At 45.4% G+C, this 20389-nt stretch overlaps 3 protein-coding genes across 4 annotated transcripts; all 3 read right to left on the reverse strand.

Annotated features, from left to right (window-relative positions):
- Positions 1–7636: 7636 nt before the first annotated feature.
- LOC311365555 (ras-related and estrogen-regulated growth inhibitor-like protein) lies at positions 7637–8932 on the reverse strand. The gene is made up of 4 exons (XM_084485116.1): positions 8747–8932; positions 8581–8634; positions 8414–8490; positions 7637–8322 (listed from the first exon to the last, which is right to left on the reverse strand). The coding sequence occupies exons 1-4, from the start codon at positions 8904–8906 to the stop codon at positions 7876–7878; spliced, it is 738 nt and encodes a 245-aa protein (XP_084341242.1). The 5' UTR covers positions 8907–8932; the 3' UTR covers positions 7637–7875.
- A 773-nt stretch (positions 8933–9705) lies between these two features.
- On the reverse strand, positions 9706–13319 carry thap7 (THAP domain containing 7; the record flags this gene model as incomplete). Of its 2 annotated transcripts, XM_084484636.1 has the most annotated exons (5): positions 13288–13319; positions 12661–12740; positions 12378–12515; positions 11580–11690; positions 9706–11251 (listed from the first exon to the last, which is right to left on the reverse strand). In XM_084484636.1, exons 2-5 carry the CDS (start codon positions 12738–12740, stop codon positions 9706–9708), a joined length of 1875 nt encoding a protein of 624 aa, XP_084340762.1. In that variant the 5' UTR covers positions 13288–13319. The 2 variants fall into 2 exon arrangements, with proteins under 2 accessions (XP_084340762.1, XP_084340763.1); XM_084484637.1 differs by lacking the exons at positions 12378–12515; positions 12661–12740; positions 13288–13319 and having other exon boundaries at positions 9706–11247; positions 11580–11642.
- A 1660-nt stretch (positions 13320–14979) lies between these two features.
- Positions 14980–19189, reverse strand: s100v2 (S100 calcium binding protein V2). The gene is made up of 3 exons (XM_084484755.1): positions 19057–19189; positions 17116–17241; positions 14980–15925 (listed from the first exon to the last, which is right to left on the reverse strand). Exons 1-3 carry the CDS (start codon positions 19063–19065, stop codon positions 15752–15754), a joined length of 309 nt encoding a protein of 102 aa, XP_084340881.1. The 5' UTR covers positions 19066–19189; the 3' UTR covers positions 14980–15751.
- Positions 19190–20389: the final 1200 nt, after the last annotated feature.

Here is a 20389-nt window from a genome sequence, read left to right on the forward strand (position 1 = left end):
CCCGTCAACAATCACGATCCCCCCCCCCCCCCCACAGTCAACATTTAAGCTCAGTTCAGACCAAAGATTCGCGACGCAACTGCTTGCAACCCTCAACTCCTTGCGGCGAGACGGGCTGAGACGTTCTAAAAACGGGGCAGTTCACACTGCTGCACCGGGCGGCGACGGCAGGTGGTCTCCCTAGCAACTGTGAACGCTCTGGCACAGCTGAGAGCCGCAACAGCATCACTTACATCCTGCTAAAAAGTAACCTAACTTAGGTTTGCGATTAGTTTTATTTTGGTTGAGAGTAGGCCAGACTTGCTGTGTTTCGCCATTCTCCACTACTTCTGCATTGTAGTAATTCGCTGGAGCTTAGTTTGTTTAGATCCCGCTAGTTGGATACATTGCATTCTTTCGTAGTGGCGACTTCTCGACTGCAAGGGAAGCTCGGCTTCCCCTAAAATTCCCCGAAAATTAAATGGTCAGATATATACTGTTGTGTTAACATTTCATTGATTAAAAATGCGTTAGAACACGTCCATCTCGAAGACGAGTTCGTTCAGAATCAGCTGCTTATCGCAGGTCGACTGACTCGATGTCCTTCTCATACACTTACGTGTTTAATTTGCGTGTGTTTAGACAGATGGGCGTGCACACACGCGCACCAAGCATCACCCGCATTCATTCATTATTTTAAACACTCACTCGCGGTAAAACTATGTTTTCTCACGATCAAATACTCATCAATCCTAAAAGTAATGGGCTTGTACACGATGTCTTTGTCAAGAACATATGTGTTTGCTGTACGGTGTTTGCAGATGCATTGATTTAAAAGTAGGCCTACAATTTACCGCTGTATCAGCTGTTCTTTTCCCAAATCATTTAACCAATCATTTACCCTAAAACTAGATTTTGTTTTGGAAGCCTGGAATATACTTTCTCGAATGTATTATTGTTATTGTTATTATTATTATTATTATTATTATTATTATTATTATTATTATTATTATTATTATTATTTTAACGCATGGCATAGCTTACTATACTTCATTCATGTTCATTCATGCAGCCCTATGGGAAAAAAAATGTTTCCACAATCCACACGCTATTTCTATGCAGTTTCACACGTATGCATAATCTTTGACATCATAATATTTAACATGCAAGTGTAGTGGTGCCTGGTTGCTGCGGGGGGAAATCAGCTTTGCGCCGGGTGTCGACTAGCAACGACACATGCGTCGGTGTAGAAAGTCAATTGCGCCGGGCGCAAGATAGGGCCCTTCTTCTGTTTGGCGCACATGGCTAATTTGCATACGCGCACAGGACTGTAGGAATGGGAACATGTCGGACTGGCAGCATTACGGGGGCGCGATTACGGGCTGGCGGAGTTACATTTAAAAAACGCGTTCAAGTAAAAATAAATAAGAAAAGCGGAATCAATTTGTGGCGCTCGTTGTTCAATCTGTGGCGCAGCGCCACACATTGGCCTATGTGTGGGAAACACTGCACGGCCATCACACATGTGCTCATTCGGAGCATTGTAAATAATTTATTGTTTCATTGTTGTAGCCAGTTCATTTATGTAATAAATGAACGATCAGGATTGTTATTGTTGTTGGATGTGTGGCGTGTGTGTAAGCAGGCAAAAGCGTGTGTCACACGGTGAACCCGTGAGAGTTACGGTGAACCCAGCTCTGCTTCAACTTTAAAAAAAAAATACGCGTACCACCCTCAAGGGTAACTGGAAACATTGTGACTCATAGCCTCAGGGGGCGGGACCAGACCTCAGGGGGCGTGACCAGACCTCTGGGGGCGGAACCAGACCTCAGGGGGCGGGAACAGGGCTGGTTGGTGTGGTTGTAAAGTACATGTGTGTTATTGGGTAGTGCAGTAGGCCTACCTTATAGGCAAACTGGGGGGAATATACCAAGGATATTCAGGTTGTTATAGAGGTGTTGCTAATAATTATTATGATATTAGTGTGTTAGATATTATGTTAGGTCGACTCTTGGTTGGATTGTGCAATAGTTTAAAAATAATCAGAATTGCACATTGTTAGTATTACATTAATTTTGCTTCTTTGATACACAACATTTCCAAAGGAAAGAGGATATGAGAAATGTGGAGTAAAGTTAGGATTAGAGCATCATTGTGCAGTTCAATCAATTGGCCCTGAAACAAGTCTTTTGGTCATGCACGTTTTTTGCAAATAAAGGTTGCCATGCTGGGAGTGATAGCCAACATTATAGCCTAAGGGAGGCCTTCAACTCAAATAAGAAGGTAGAAGTTGGACAGATTTGTCAGTTTAAACGTCCCGCTGTGCACAAATCAAAATAATTTTTCACTAGCAGCCACATATTTTGTCTGTATATGTTGAATGCTAAGCCATTCTCACATGGTAATTTTACTTATTTATTAGATAGATATACCTTATTAATTTGTTTAATTATAATGCAGAATTTAATCAGGTGACACTATGCAACACTTCAGATCTGAATCACGTTTCTTTCGGTTGAAAACAGGCCTAAGCCTTTATCCAAACCTCCCCATAACTAAGAGGATTACCCCAACATGTTAGCCCCCTGATTTTCAGTGGTTGGTATCACAGGAATTATGCTCACTCTTTAAAATTTCTCCCTCGCTACCTTATTCTGGATATTTTTTACTGTGTTACGTGGAATCCTGTGTAAGCTCTCCGTCCACCTCCAGCTATTGGACAGGAGCCTTGGCAGTTTGTCTTAGCCTTTTGCTGTAATGCGTTGGTGTACTTGTACCAGACGAACAGCAGTAGAACCTTCAGGTAGGTTCTAAGGTTTCCTTGCAACACCAATAATACAACCATACAATATCTGTGTTGTTGACGGTTTATCTATCTGGAAAAAAAAGACAGGAATGAGGCCTGACATGGTCCACCTATCTCAAGGACAAATTGTAGCTTCTGTCCTGGTTCATGAGTCAACTGCTGTCAGCGCTTTTTGCCTGGTCCGCTTATGATCGGATTGTGTTTCGACGGAGTCACATGGGGCTCCTGCATTTGGACCAATGACCAGTGGTCCAACAAACACATGAGAATCATGAGACTCAATCGAGAACTGTTTAACTGACAGAGGGGTCACAGGTCCCACGTTGTTGAACGAAAGAATGAAATCCGATCCAAACCATCTTGATCTGCAGCTCCGGCGTGCAGGCAGAGCAGCTGACGGCCAGGCAAGGTGTACCTCTCTCGGACAAGAGGCAGGTGCTGACTGAAACCCAGCTCGCCCTGCCACTACGGAGCCCAGGTGCTCCACCTATACTGCCTCTGTGTTCTCCGGCCGCACGTTATCCAGCCGCTCGTGGGGGGGGGGGGGGGGGGGCTGCTATGCCTGGAATGCCGGGTGGCAGATTGAGAGATGTGTGCTGGAACGCCAGGAATCTCTGCCCTCTGTCAAGGGGACTTGGAGCCCTGGTGACCTCAGAGAGCAGTGGGTTGTTTACGCTGCTGCATTCCTGATGTGTCTGTCATACAAGGTGTCTGTCTTTAATGGTGTCTGTCATACAAGGTGTCTGAACTACAAGGTTTCTGTCCTACAAGGTGTCTGTCCTACAAGGTGTCTGTCTTTCATGGTGTCTGTCCTACAAGGTGTCTGTCCTACTGTAGGACAGACACCTTGTAGGACTCCTACATGATGTCTGTCCTACATGCTGTCTGTAGGAGTATGTATGGATGGATGTTGGCTTCGTCACGTTAATTATATGTTCAATTTAAGTTTTGGGAAGATAAATCACATCAGCTAGTGTTTAAAGATGTATTACTCTATCAAGGCAAAACATTAATTTAATCTCTGGCGTATGAAAAGTTATGGCACAGAATATGTGTTAACATTGTTTGTAGAATACAGTGAATGTACTCCTATTTTGATGACTTAAGTGCTTTTATAATTTAAAAGCAGACATCATGTAGGACTCCTACATGCTGTCTGTCCTACAAGGTGTCTGTCTTTCATGGTGTCTGTCTTACATGCTTTCTGTCCTACATGGTGGCTGTCTAACATTCTGCCTCTCTTACATGCTTTCTGTCTTACATGGTGTCTGTCTGTCCTACAAGGTGTCTGTCCTACATGCTGTCTGTCCTACATGCTGTCTGTCCTACATGCTGTCTCTCCTACAAGGTGTCTGTCTCACATGCTGTCTGTCCTACATGGTGTCTGTCTAACATTCTGTCTCTCTTACATGCTGTCTGTCTCACATGCTGTCTGTCCTACATGGTGTCTGTCTAACATTCTGTCTCTCTTACATGCTGTCTGTCTCACATGCTGTCTGTCCTGCATGCTGTCTGTCTCACATTGCTTGAATGTTTCCACCTGTGGGTTCCTTGTTGTGATGGTATCACTAACCAGCTGTGTAATGTGTAACTCTGTAGCCACCTGTAGCTCTCCAGGGGGGCGATTCGTCGACAAGTTAATCATAGCAGACAAGCGGTCATTCTTAAAGACAACACTGTAGGACTGTACTCCAAAAGGGGTTTATTTTGGCTAATGGCCTGCAGAAAGAAGAAAGAAAGAAAGAAATAATGAAAGAGACATACATCATACACAGATAAAAAGATAGATAGATATAATAGAGATAGATAGATACAGTAGATATAATAGATAGATAGATAGATAGATAGATAGATAGATAGATAGATAGATAGATAGATAGATAGATAGATAGATAGATATAGAGCGATAAATAGATAGAGAGAGAGATACAGAGATAGATAGATGATAGATAGAGAGATGGATAGATATCTTGGTTTGTCACACAATGTGAATCACTGGATTTGCTGAATGCGGGTAGAATCAGGTTCTAATTTTACAACAATTTGTGTGGACTGGAAACAGTTTGCTTTTATGAAAGAAATCACAGAAAACAATATTTGTTCAATTGTGCTTTAAAGTCATCAGATAATCAGATATAAAATAAAATCGGCTTAGGAGTAAATTATAAAAGCACTTAAGTCATCAAAATAGGAGTACATTCACTGTATTCTACAAACAATGTTAACACATATTCTGTGCCATAACTTTTCATACGCCAGAGATTAGATTAATGTTTTGCCTTGATAGAGTAATACATCTTTAAACACTAGTTGATGTGATTTATCTTCCCAAAACTTAAACTGAACATATAATTAACGTGACGAAGCCAACATCCATCCATACATACTCCTACATCCCCCACCAACATGGTTCATATATAATCAGACCTCCTACACCACCAATACAATACAATACAAACTTTATTTATATAGCGCCTTTCGTGCAAAGTTGCAATACAAGGTGCTTAACAGAGCAGTAGAAATACAGCAGTACAATTTTTATATAATAGTATAGTGAAAATCAATGATAAATTAAGTAAAACTATAGTAAATATTAAAAATAGGAATAAATAAAAACTTAATAGAAATGGATTCAAGAGAATGCTGAGCGAAATAGGTGTCTTTAGATTACTTTTGAACGTGGTCACAGATTGTGATGGTCAATATAATCAGGTCACCCATTCAGTCAGCTTAGTGTGTTTAATACAGAGTTTAATAATTAGCTTCTCTGCTTGGGGTCTATCACTCAGTCAACCTTTGCCTTGCAGTACTTGCTAAATATTCCAAACCGACCTGTTAGACAATCTCACTGTATATTTTTGGAAGCTCTTGAGAGTATTGGGAATAATAACTCTTCAATGGCTGCTGTGCTGTGTTATCTACATTAGTTAAATGAGTGGGGCCAAGTCGTCCCCATGTATTGAGTTCTATGTTTTCTTCTACTGTTTATATAATATTGTCTTGTAGATAAAAGCACTTGGTGGTAATTCAACTTTGAAAAGAATGGAATCAACCTGCACCCAGTGGGACCAGTTTGTCCCTGGAGGTTCTCCTACAGACCCTCTGACCCGAGGGGTCATCGAAAGAACCAGCAATGGTGTCGTTCATAACACTATTTATGGGTATCTCTTCTTCTCGTGCCACATGTAGATAAAGGAGCAGACTCATATTGGTGTTCTGAGCGACCCCTGTGTTTGTCCTCAGTTCAGATATGGAACATGGTTCTGATATGGTTTTGATACTGTTTTTACAGTTTTTTATAGTGAGTAAGCCAAGATTGTTATTGTACAACACTTGTAGAACATATATAAACAATGCATTTACATGTCCTATAGCCCACACTGTTTTTTTGTACACTCATAAGATGATGGATTTAATTGATGAACATTACGTCCCTTACTCCTTGATTGGCTAATTGAGAACAATGCCCATTTTCATGGGTATATACCCCCTCCCACCCTTTGTTTCCTGTTAACACCTGACGGAGACCTACTATGGCCGAAACGTTGTGAATATCGAATAAAATCACCGGGAGCAACAGCATACAGCATACATACATAGAATTATGCAACAGCATAATTCCTGTTGCAGTTCACCCAGGAGCTGAAAGCTACCGTCAGAAGACTTTAGTCAGAAGAATGTTATCTGGTACGGTTCAGGGTTAACCACCACCGAAAGAGAAAAGGCCCAGAGGAGGCTGTCCAGCCGTCTGTCCATGACGTCCCTGGTTACTTTACTGTGTTGTCAGGAGGAAAGATCAGACACGATCAGGATCTCTACACTGCTCCAGCAGCATCCTACAGATCCATCCTGCCATTGTTGTGAGCTGGTGTGAGATCATCCCCAGGAGCGCACACAGGCCGGTCCTGTCAGCAGGTCCCGCTCTGGCCCCGGGTCAGCCCTATAAAGAACACATCTGCACGTGACGGTGCACTTCTGGCTCTTTAAGCTGAGCAGGGAGCTGCTGTGAGCCAGGGGTGTACATTGAGGGAAGCAACACAATGACCTTAATAATATCAAGTATACACGTTTCACTTTGAATGAATGGGATGTTTTAAAGTATGACAGAAACACTAAACATATACAATCTAATAAAAGTCCCGTGACCCTTGATCAGAGAACCAGACCACCGCTGTCCTGCCACTTCCTTCTGCTCCTCCCATGCAGCGTCAGATCGTTTCCAGGCTAGCAAGGAGACAATGAGAACCCCTCTTCATGGACACAACGTGGTACGTTCTGCGGCTGGAAGGCCTGTAGCGAGCTCCCTGTGGCAGAGCTGCTCAAACCCAACATTGAGCTGAACAGCTCAAATGGATACAGCTGTGGGAGCTTTCCATGCACCTGTGCTACAGTCGGGTAATGAACATTGCCATTCATTACCTGACTGCTGCAGGGAGGACCCGGTTTCAGCTCACATAGTCAAATACAAGGTGGTATTGTTGTGCACATGAGGGCTTTGCATGGCCACTCTCCAAATGTGAACAACGAGTTGTTTAAAGGTATGCAGGCTACGGCTGCTAGACTCTCGGATAATCCTCTTTATGTTCAAATACTTCCAAAGCAAAAACGTGCATTACAATTCTTTTATTGTATTTGAACAGGACTCGTTCAAACTTTCCAAAAATAAATAGACAAACATTTGACAGATTCATGTATACATTTTGTATGTTTGGTTTAATAAAAAAGAAAATAAGGAAGAAATGTCATAAAAAAAATAGGCCTGATTCAAACATTGTCAAAACATTGTAAAAGGTTCATTTTATGACGCTTTTTTACATGTTGAGAAGTCGTTCTGTGATACAGTTAAAACAGTCTTTCTTTCAGAAGGGTTTTGATGATTGATGAGGCCTTGGATGACTGTCATATTTGCAAGTCAGGGGGTCCCAAGGGATCAGCAGTGCAGGTGTTATGAACAACGGCAACAACTGTTCGGCGTAAACTCCTCATAGCGTCTTCACTGGCAGCAGAGTTCCATCTTTTATCAACACTTTTTACATTTCGGGATCCCCACGGCCTCCAGGTGTCGGCCATGTAGAATCCGATCCCCCGACTCAGTCCTGCGCGTCTTTCGCGTCGTTCCGTCTCCTACCGAACACCGCAGACACGCTCCTCACGATACCCTTGATGCCCGCCGGTCCCTTCTTCAGGGCCCGGGTCTCCCGGATCAGCTCCAGCAGGCCGTGGAAGGCCAGCAACACGCCGTGATAGTTCTCCGCGGCGGAGATCTCGAAGAAGCCGCAGTCGGCGGTGAGGGCCAGGAGCCGGCCCTCCTCGCTGGACACCGTGCGGCGGTGGCGCAGGTCCCGCTTGTTCCCCACGATGATGATGGGGGGCCCGGGCGCCGTGCCGGGACCCCCCCTGGTCCGGGCCCCCCGCAGCCGTCGCACCTGCTGCTCCACCACGGAGAAGCTGGAGCGGTCGCAGATGCTGTAGACCAGGATGAAGCCGTCCGCCCACTGGAGCTGTTTGGTGATGTTGTGATCGGCAATGCCCTCATTCTACAATAAAGAAAGATGTGATCGGACATGTTATCCAGTGAATTTGATTTGGGAACTAGGGTTCATTTTGGAGGCTGGACCCTAGACTCACCTGAGGACAGACGGAGTCCCAGATGTTGAAGCAGATCTCTCGTCCATCGATCATGTCACAGTGGCTGTGTATCGACTCTGTATGAAGGATTTCACAGTGAAGGTGAGTTAAGATTGTTGATAAAACAGAAGGTTATGAAATAGGCAATGTTCTTTAGCGAAACGTACCGATATCTCCATATTCTCCGATGAATCTTCTGGTTAAGAACCGCACGGTGAGCGCTGAGGACAGACACACAAAGCTTAGGGACGACGTTCATGAGTCGTTTAAACACTTTTACGTTCATTTGGTTGATGTAGGCCTACATACATATGCATGTATGTTTTAACTTACCAGATTTCCCTACGTCTTCTGCTCCAAGCAGGGCGATGTTCGCATCGACTCTCTGAGGAGGCCCTTCCATGGTTCTGCTCCTCTGAGGAGTCCCCTCCATGGTTCTGCTCTTCTGAGGAGTCCCCTCCATGGTTCTGCTCCTCTGAGGAGTCCCCTCCATGGTTCTGCTCCTCTGAGGAGTGCCTCTGCTCCTCTTAGTACTTGGACGCTGACTCTCTCTGACCACCATGTCGACCCGAATGCCTGCAGCCCCGAGCAGCAGGGGAGGTCTACACACGGTGGACCTGCACGGAGGGCGGACCTTCGGGAGGACAGGTGGGAGGTGCACGGGGGGGGGGAGCGCCATGGGGCGTCCCTCTGACGTCACAGCCCGACTGACCTGCAGCACGTGTCCTGGTGGATGATTGGATGATCACATCACAGTACTAAAGAGTAGTATTTCTTTTTGAGTACTCTACTCGTAGCCCAAAAGGCAAATTGAATTGAATTGCAAATTCAGATTTAAGGCGTTTTATTTGTACTTTAAATACTTTACCAATTGTATAATAATGAAACGTTTTTAATTAAATGCAATCACAAAGGATAACAATTTCAGATGGACAACCTATCCTGTTTCGTTTGCCATTTTAGCAGACCCTTTAGTTCAATGGGACCAATTTAATTAAATACATCCAGAGGATGGGGTGAGAAGGGGTCTGTCTAAAAAGTTTGTCAATATTTATTATTGCTGTTTCAATGTCAACCCCTACATTAACTTTATAATTGGTGTAGCACGAAACATAACATTTTGGCATTCATCTCAGGTTTATTCGGTCAATTATTTGCAAACATCTCAGAAACACTCAAACATTAAATATTTCATATACATAAATATATACATACTGTATATCCTTTCATTTATCATATAATAAACAAAAAAAATCATGGGCTCAAAATGAAACAGACAATGGCATGTTTCTTCAAGTGATGTACTCCGTGCTGAGCTGTAGCTGAAAACCTTCCAAATGTTCCTTTAGTTTTTCCCTCACATCTTCTCTCACGACCGTACCTAGAACATTCCCATTGGACGACTCCAAGCCCCTGTTCGCTACGTCTTCTGGAACCGGCCCTAAATCCGCCTGGAAGGTCATGTGTGGCTCCAGTATAGTTTGCATATTTCCAGCCCCATCATCAGTGCTGTCCACACCTTTTAATCTGTCCTGGGTGGTGGCAGGCACGAGCAACAGCTGTCCCTCTGTGCTCTCCTGCACAAAAAACACTTGCTGGCAGGGCTCCTTGTAAAACGCTGCACCCTTGGTTTGACCCGCCATGGCCCCGAAGTCTGCCAGCGCTGGCTGCGGATCAGGGCCCTGGGAGCTATGCAGCGACTCCCCACCCAAGAGGACCCGCTGGAGGCCCGCCTGAGCCTGGCTCTGCAGTAGGCACCTGGAGGGGGGCAGCTTTAAGGCACTTTGTAGATGGGTAGTTTTAAACCCGTCTCCCAGCGGCCCCTCCAGAACCAAAAGCTGCACGTGATCCGTGTTCTCCACTAACTCCGGAGAACTCAATTGGTGTTCATGAATTTCTCCGAGGGCTTTCCCTTCCCCGTTTACAAACGTGTCCTTGTGACTTCCGGGCGGTTTAAGGAGCGGCAGCCAATCGCAGCCCTCCTCTTGAGACCTCGCCACGCCGTCGCGCCCGACAGCGCGTGCGCTTTTACCTACCGCCCGGGAAACGGCGGGGCGCGTGTCTCCGTCGCAGCAGCCGTCCCCGGCTCTGTTGCAGCTGAAGCAGAACTCCCCCGCGTCCACGTCCTCGTCCTCCGCGTGTTCCCCCACCAGCCCGGCCTCCTCGCTCTCCATCTCCCCGTCGCTCTCCTCCGGCTGGGCCCAGAACGAGCCGTCGCCACCGCCGCCTTCGCCGTCGCCCCCGGCCCCGCTCGCCGCCACCGCCCCCCTCATCAGCCGCCCGCCGCCCAGCCACTCCCTCCTGGTCCTCTGCCCGTCGTCCTGCCCCGCGGGCCGCAGCCTCTTCTCCCGGAGCCGGGACAGCGTGCTCCGCAGTCGGTTCTCGCGGCGGCGCGCCGCGCTCAGCTGCCGCAGGGCCTTCTCCAGGCAGTCCACCGCTCGCTCGCAACGCCGCCGCCACAGGAGGGGACACAGCTGGGCGTAGCTGTGCTCCTTCCGCAGGTAGAACCCGGGGGCCGGGGGCAGGCGCCGCATGTAGCGGGACGGGGAGGCGGGGCACTCGGCGGGCGGGGACTGTTGGGGGGGCGGTGGTGGAGAGGGAGAGCTCTCGGGACGGGGGACGTGCGGGGGAGGCGGAGGAGAGGGACAGCCGTCCGTCAAGGAGGCGGGCGGCTGGGCCTCGGAGGCGGCCTCGTCCGAACAGGGCGGGGGCGGGTCGATGACGGCGGCCTCCGCACACAGACCGGCCCTCTCCTCCTTCACCGGAGCGGGGTCTCGGATGTCCTCCGCCTTCTCAGCCTCCGCGTGGTCCGCTTTGATTGGCGGCTGTGGCTTCTGTCTAGGATATATAATAGCGAGCTGGTAGAGTTACGACAGCAACAAACGATTCAGGGCATGGGGAATTATTTGTCATTAGTCACTGCTACGACCACTCAATAACAGACGGTAATAAAAAACCTCTCTCTGTGTAGTGATAGGGTTACATTTACACTCTGTTGTGCCTGAACGTCTTTGTTCATATTGTCAGTATTCTAAATGAAACATCTGCATTTGACTATAGGCTGGGTTTGACCACGACTGTGGCGTTTACCTGAACATTTTCATAAACGTTTGAGAAGAAACAAAACGTGACCACACTTTTATGAAGAAACCAAAAGGACGTGAACCTGAGATGAAGGGCCTCCCTCTTCCGAGGGCGACCGGGCCCTTTGCGTTTGGCCCCCAGCGACGCATCAAACACGGTGGGGAAGGCGTCCTCTCTCAGTCGGCGGATTCCGCTGTGAAGACGACCACAGCGGATACATTTGACTAAACGTCCCAGCAACAGTAGCCCCATGAGACCATCCTGATATTCAGGTTTGATGAACTTGTTCAAAGATCCAGCCAATCAGAGCGTTGCTCGTAAACTGGCCGAATCTGGTTGAAAGTAAAGTAAAAACGTTTTGTTGATCTGAGAAAAGCCGTCGATGCAGATTTCTGTTCTTCTTCGTCACATTGTTAGTCTTTGATGAGGCAGAGTATGTCCTGCAGCCTGGGGGCGTTCTCAACGAGAGTAAAGTGTTGGCCTCGCCTTGCGTTTTTCCGCTTTCATGATTTTTGTTAAACGCCTCGAAAGCCTTGTGACGGACGTCATTTGAGGTTTTTTTCCATTGTCCAATCAGATCTAATAAGGAGGCAACTTGGCTGAGAACAGTGACTTGGTGATTGCCTAGTAATAAAAATAAATAAATAAAAGGGCACAGCAAGCTGCTTTTTTTCAATTGTACAAAATGCAGTATGGTGCGTCTTGTGATGAGCAGGTTGGATGGAGAGGGCTTTAAACAGGATGGAGGCCAGACCGCCAGAGAGAAGCAGAATGTGAACTTGCAAGATTTGGATGGTCTCATGAGGCTTTAGTAATAGTTCCTCACAATTCAAACTTTACATGCAATTCAAAACGACATACTAATCTTAAAATCACAGACCTGTAACCAGTGAGTTCAAAATTTTCCGGAGTAAAGTGTTTTGAGCAGAAGTAAACAAAGTCTGTTTGGGGATCCCAAAGACCCTTGCGGTGTGAATTTGTAATCCATAAATTCCTTCGGCTGGCTCCCTTGGGTAATCTGGACAACAAAAATAAAGTTATTGACTATATTGAATTGTCATTCCTAACTGTGGAGACCCACTGAACACATTAAATAGAAATTCTCTAAATGATGGATAGATAAATGATAACAGATGTGATCCAAGGGTTTTCATAGTTCTTACTTGTGAAAAGTAATGCCAGCCTTGCGGGTTTCACGGTTATCGCGAGATTTGCAGCCTCCAGCTGAGCAATGTCGAGGCATCTGCAATACAGCGTAGGATACAACGTGTGATTCAATACAATTATCCACTAGGTTTATTATTAGCTAAAACAGAGACATTCAACTGAAAAAAACAACGTCACAACCAGAAGATATTTCGTTGCTGTGTCTCCTTTAAGAAGATGACCTAACTTGTAGTGACCTGGGATAAGGACACATGATGGTGGTACTGGTTGTCTGCATGTTGGTACTGGTTGTCTGGGTGGCCGATGGGCGCCCAGTGCTCATTTTCAGTGAAATAACTTGCAATTGAGAAAATAATAACTATTGGATATTTTGAATTTAAGAAAATGTGATGGTTCGACATAAATGTGTAATGACCAACATGTTACGTCGTGGTCTCCATCTTAGTGCTGGTACACGGGTTTAGCTCACTGTTAATGACCAATAACATGACCCACACTAGGCTGTTAATGGTACCTGATATATATATTGGTTGGACGCTACGCTCAGTCACATACATCCAAACATGAACGGAATACTACTGAAACTACAACGGATATCTAGATGAGAATATTGCAGTAAAGACCTTTTCGCTGATGCTCTGGACCTCACGAAGATGGCGGTTCTTCTCTTCCGCTCCCGTGATTCTTCCTCTACGCCGCTGGGAGCGGACATAAATCCCATGATCGCCATCTAGTGTCGAAATGTAAATATGCACCAGCCCCCACGATATCAAGAACAACGCCCCTTGCCCGATATTGTGTATAACCCCCTCGTATTATTGTTGAAATTAAAATTGTGTACGTCATGTGCAATGAGTTTCTCTGACCTACACAACAGCAACTCCCTGTATGAGACATTGGCACAACATCTCTTCATAAAAGCCGACAGGCCAGTACAGCTTCAGATTCAGTCATCATGTTAGGATATTTGAGAACGTGCAATTGCAATTTCAGAGTTTTTGATTAGCCCAAAAAATCCCAGTTTAACCACACGAGTCAAACATGGTAGGACAGTCATACCAACACATTTGTTTGTCCCCCAAGAATCATGGCCAAAATGCGCAAACGCCCTTTGTGCGTTTTCTTCAAGAGAATGAAAGAAGGCGTGCTCCTGATTATATCCCAGGGGGCTATGAGACGCACATGAAAACAATTTGGGCTGTCAGGAGAACCTGAGACCAAAGGCATTCAAACAAATCATTCTGGATGATGTGCTCTTAGAAACTGGAGACGCTGCCACTGGCCGGGAGGAAGTTGAGTCAGGCCTTCGCTATGTTTCCAAATGACGAGGAGAGGAGAGAGTACTTCATGGCACACTCACAGGAAATCCACAAAACACAGTGTGGACTCTCCACAGCATCCACAGGCTGGGTCCTCCCTCGAGGGCTCTATGGCAGGGACGGGTTGGAATCCATCAAAGTTCAAGGACTCTTCTAGCAGACGTCACAGTGGCACTAGCAGTGTCGTGGCAAACACGTGGAGGTCACTGCCTTGTGGCGGCGGTGGCCTCTGAGTCTGTGTACAACATAAGCAGCCTATCCTTCTCCTCAGATACATGGGGCAGTCCTCACTCCTGTCAATGAGGACCATGGAAACAGACGGATCTAAAAACCGGGAGTTTGTGGTGGTATAATGGACACTTTTGATGTTGCCAGATTGGATAACATTATTGATTGACTCTATACATAGTTAGAAGTGTTATTTGAGTGTTATTGGTTGGAAATAAGCCTAGCCTTCCGTGGCCTAGTTAGTGAAATGCTCTGTGAGAATACGTGTTGGCGTTGAATGTTTTTGCCTCTGTGTGACGCAGTTTAGATTACATACCACTCCACCTGCTCATGTCTGACATATCTGTGAGGAATCCACCTGGCCTCTCAATCAGAGGTGCGTGAATGCAACGCTTCTGGTGAGGCAGCTTTAAATAAGCACCGTACGCATTATGACGTTTAAACAAGTGAAACGATAACTTGTATGGTGAGGCTTGTGCATTTGTAAATACAGTAAGTAGGATTACAAAAAGATAATTCTGTGTGTGTGTGTGTGTGTGTTTCCTTAATGAAATTAAGATGCAGGATGTAATTGAGTATTCAAAGAAAGATTGCATATAAAGATACTGTACAAACAACACAAGAATGCAAATTTGCCCAAACTGTAATATTCATGTATATCTACGAGTATCGAGTGTTGTACGAAACATTTGCACTAATATGAAATGATAAATCTTGAAGACATCCCAATCATTTAAACCAAAAATAAACTCTTTGGGCTACTTTACTTTCTTCAAATGTTTATTTAATAAATGGTGTAAAGTATCCTATGGTGTCACATTGGCCAGTACACAGAGATAACATTGTTGTATAAATACAGATTAAAAGTCATATTGAAGAGCAAAACGAACACAATGCAAATCCAAACTTTCTATTGTACACAAATTTAGGCAAGTCTTTCATTTAAGTTCTAACACTTGAATGAGATAATCCCAAATTGCATTGGAGTTAGACTCCATGATATGTTGTTTATTTTGTCCATCACAGGGTTCATCACAATATACCTCTATCTTAAAGCTTTAAAGCTCAAGTAAAGAAAATACTGTAAACTTGATTATTGCTGGATGTCATTTAATGAACATGTAATGAAAAGGTTTGCTTCAAATTTACCAGAATGCTTACTTCAGATATGTTAAAAGAAATTGTAGTCACTATTTTTCACATACGGAGAAAGGATGTAGTTCCTGATGCTGAAAGCCTACATTATAGAGAAACCAAACAAAACTATAACACAGGAATGGTACTCTCTGGTTAAACACAGTTTATTGCAATATATGTTGTAATTTCTTGTAAATGAGTTTTTTGTATTTTTGGAAAATGAAGATTTTAAACATCTGAAACTGGTGCCACTCACTATTGCAAATCAGAAAGGGCAAATTGTACAGGCTCTGGCAGGGAGATCCTCCTCTCCTGTAATGTGTTGGCTCACTGCTGTCCTGCTGATGGTTAAATGCTGGGCTGGCTAAGCCGAGATGAATAGAGGGTAAAGGTGCCGGATCCCTTACAGCACGATGCAGCTGCATTTGGACACCTTGTCGAGGCTGAGCAGGCCGTGCTGCTGGGTGGCTTGTGATTGGATCAGACTCCAGAAGCGCTCAAAGGACACGCCCTCCCCGTCGCCGGACACGCCCATTTTCTGGAGGATGTCGCTCCATCCCGCGTCCGTGCCAACGGTCTGTTGGGAACAGGATGGGGTGTTCATTTTATTAAATAAGGCTTGACACCCTCGACTCCCAAACAAACCAACCAATATTACTTCTTTGTGTGTCAACTCATAAATTAGATCCAACATTGTGTTCCTTAAAAGGTGATGTAGGTACGAGTTATTATTTGACTCTTTTGAAATAGCATTTCCATCTGTCAGCTATTAGTCCGTGAAATGCAAACAGTGAGCACATCTGTTTTGATTTGACTGTGCCCGCCTCGATTTTAGACCGCTCCCGCTCCATTTCTGACCACTCGGGACGTCTCTTCCCTGATAGATTCAAGAGAACCTGCTTACCAGTCAATCTAAGGTGAGTGGAACTCAAGACTTATCAATGGGGGAGAACAAAGGGAGGGAGGGAGCAGAGAGGGAGGGGACGTCTTTTGGTTTAGTTTCAGCATCTCTCACTCTTCTGCTCTCTCTCTTTCCAACGGTTGAATCTTATCTACAGAAACAACTAACAACCAAAACAACGGCTGTTTCAGAAGACCCAAAACAGGATCATGCACTAAGCATGGAGTCCTACTGAGAATGTACGTTCTGTTTTGATACTTTGGGGTATTAAATTGTCTTCAAAACCTCCCTCTGAATCCCTCTGAATAGAGTCCATCTGTGAGTACAGCCCCCATAAGCTGGGTGTTAGCGGTGCAGAAGATGTCAGACCACACCCTACAGCTGGGATCAATGGTGGGCGGGGCAAGGCCAGTGCACATGGTTAAAGGAGGCGGGAAGACAGGGGGGGTTGCGCAATTGACAACCACACCTTGGTGCTCTCATTGCGTCACAGACACACATACACATACACATACACATACACACACACATCCAAACATACACCCTCACACCTCAATCTGCAAGCTAAACCCATTGACCCACGATTTTTGAGGTACCGTTGTTATTGGGTTGTGATAATTATTTAGTCGGATCTGCTTAGTCTGCCATTGAACTGTGTCAGAGTTCTTAATTATGTTATGATGATGATGTGCTGTTCCTGTATTCATCAGTTCTTGCTTGTTAAAGACTGGTTAAATCCAGTTAAAATAAAATGCAATTAAAGACTCACACCATTAGATTCAGCTATGGTGCGTCAGAACTGGGTTTATAGGCCTATTTGACCTTGTTGTGCACCGGGGGGGGGGGGGTGAGGTGACGACGTTTACCTTGGCTAATGTGGGCAGCTGGGAGGAGACCAGTCCCTTGAACTCATCCGCCTTCAGAGTGGCTCCACTGCCGGCGTTGTGGAACTCGTCCACCATTGTAGAGATGGCCTTCTCGAGATCTGTGAACTACGGAGAGGTGAAGGAGCAGAAGATGAGCGGTTATAAAGGACGGTTCCAGGTGAAGACCCTGTGGTGTGGGATACAGCAGGTGGTGGCTGACTTTAAGTCTGGAAACACCACACCACACCAACACAGAAAGACCGGCCACATTCCATTCATACATACGCGGACGTTTAAACGTGCTTTCGCACAAACTAACACTTCATTTGACGGATGTATGTTTGTTGCACAACCAACAACAGTGGTCCATCGCTGTGTCCCGTTCTGTATGACTCGGAACTATGGAATGTGTGAATGACAGTCAAAAGCATCTACACACACACATGCACGCACGCGCATGCACACACACTAGCTCAAAGTGTCTGTAGGCTACCAACTGTATAGAAACAAAAACTTTTACTAGACAATTGTGCTAATGCCATTATTAAATACTGTATTTGATTGGACGCTGTCTCAACATGGAGTTAAATATATCTGCAACTCATCAGAACCCTAAGTTGATGTTGATGACCATCTTCAATAGACTAAATAATTACATTAACACATAGCGTTATATTCAGCTCAGCAACTTTGTTCTCTATAAAATGAAGATGGCCAGTGTATTAGATTACGTGGGATCAATAAGGGCCAACATACTCTTTTAATGTACTTCCAGGCCCATAAACCATGCTTTATTGAACATGTAGTAGATGGTGTAGGCTTATTAATCTTAGGCTTTAGTTTTACAAGGCAGTTCCCAAGGTATCAGAAACTCTAATTTAACCCCGGCCCCGCCCTCGTTATATTGCATCCATACTTGTATAACAGGTTAAAAAGTAAACTGCTGCTGTGGGGCTATAAGCCATTTGGCAATTCTGCTTTAAATAGGAGAACTGGCATGTCCCACATGGCTTTTATTAGACCTATGAAATACAGTTGTGCATAACTGTATTTAGTACGTACAGAGCTAGGCCTTTTGTGCTAAAGTTTTCAGGTGATGCATCAAATCCCATCACATTGAACAACAATGGAGACATTTCAGACGGTACAAACATACTGTTAAGTCATTAACACACCCAACATGCTGGGTTACTAGTGTAATAGTTTGGATGAGGAGCCCCATCGGTTCATCATATTCGGCTCAGCGAATTCCTGCGTGTATTCTGCAATGTGCACTCAGGTTTACTCGACAGCCTGGTGGCCCTAACCAGGGGTGAGGCTGGAGCAGGCCTCTGCTGAATACTTAAACCAACTATACAATTATTACAAATCAATAATCGTCCATCATGTGTTTGCTCTCTGAATAAAATACTATTTCTGAGAGCAGTGTTGTAGTGAGGGGTTCGTCACATTGTGACCATTGATCGCTATGACGTCTCGGACGTCCTGGAGTGAAACTCCCGGAGACGGTGGAGCGATCTCGATCTGCTTCGGACCTCCGCCCGTTTCTGTCCTGAGGAAGATCTGACCTGCAGCTCAGAACCCGAGTCACACTAGGATCTTCTCCTCGTCCACACGCTGGCGCATAGTCAGTTATTCTATAGTCTCAGTTCAGATGGATTAAGGAGACTAAATCAAATTAATGAGAAATAAAAGACGATCTACGTCGACGCGATGAACTGTAGGAATTGGCTATTATTTTGCACCAAAAAACTCATGTTGCGTTCATGAAATCTCTCCAAACCATACTTGGGTGGAGTGTGAAGTCGTTGAACTTCGGCTACTTCAAGGGATAAAGTTGTTAAATAGTAGCAAAAGTTACAGGAAATGACTGTAACTAGAAGTACTTCAACCCGATCGATCCTCCTACTAGTTTACTACTAATAAAAATAAAAGCCTTACCTGGACCATGTTGGATGTTGGGTTGTTTTAGCCTCAAGTCTGAACCGTCCTTCTTTCTCCGGGAGCGAAATGTTCCTTCTCTCTTCAGTTTCCCATTCCTCTGTGACTGGCTGGCTGCATTCCTAGATACTCCCTCAAGCTGGAGAGAAAAAAAAAAAAAAAAAAAATCCTGGATCCGTGTCAGTCAGGAAGAGCGATCGGGACCAGATCACAGACTAGGACCTTCTGGGACCTTACATATTATAAGAGCATTCGACCTGGCCAATGTTATTTACACTATATCCTTGTGGTCTTTTGTTATGGTTATATATATTTACAGAGGACGAGCAATACTATCCACATCTGGAAATATTTATGAGCTCAAAAGTTGACACGTGTTTTTTTGCACTGAAGCCCACCCTAGAGCTGCATGACAGGGGAGGGGGAGCTCTGCTATAGACGATTATTTTGCTTAGTGGCATGTGTTTACGATGCAATATTTTATTTATATTTAAATTTGTTTGGTGTGTATGCACATCTTCCCTGCCGCTGAATGGCCTAAACCGTGTGTGTGATAGGGGTTTGATGACGCCACAGAGCTGTGTGTGCATGCCCAGCCCAACCCGCCCCCGGGTGGGGTGGGGTCGGCGAGGAAACAGGTTCTCGCAATCCGGTTTTCTGACTTTGAGTGAGATTGTGTAGACGAGACGAGAGGGATCAGTTCTTTGAGCGCCAGTTGTGTGTTTCCGTAGGAGAGGCATGGCTGATTCAACAGTCTTAACATCAAACACCAATGTCCTTGCATTAAAACACCAAATCATTGCACAACGACTCGGTGGTTCTCTGCGGTTGGGTGGACGTTGCTACAAGTCGTTTATAGCGAGACAAGCAAATACGACCCATGACGACATAAACCCTGAACGTCCTGTCCCGAGACGCTCAGGTCCATGTCTGAGAGGTGTGTCTGAGACGAGCGGGTCCAAGTCAGAGTGGGTGGGTCAGAGACGCTCACGTCCATGTCCGACTAAGTGTCAGACGCTCATGCCCTGCCATGTCTTTCTGCCAGGACAACCACACCGAATCCCTGAAAAGCGACACGTAGGCGGCCACACCCCGTCGAGCGAACCAGGCCCCGCAGGATGACATGAAGGCTTTGAATGGGCGCAGTTGGTTCAAATAGCCAAGTATTATACTTATTTGTACATTATATGCAGCCTATGCTGCAGAAAGAGTAACGCACCTTATTCGTAGTATCATTTAACACTACTACATCTCGTTGCATGCGCTACAACCTCAGGTGCTCATCAGGGCTGACGTAAGAGCCACCACCTTGTTCTTGGAAAGTAATATACTA

This window comes from Micromesistius poutassou (assembly GCF_964030765.1).
Source record: "Micromesistius poutassou genome assembly, chromosome: 20".
Taxonomy (NCBI): Eukaryota; Metazoa; Chordata; class Actinopteri; order Gadiformes; family Gadidae; genus Micromesistius; species Micromesistius poutassou.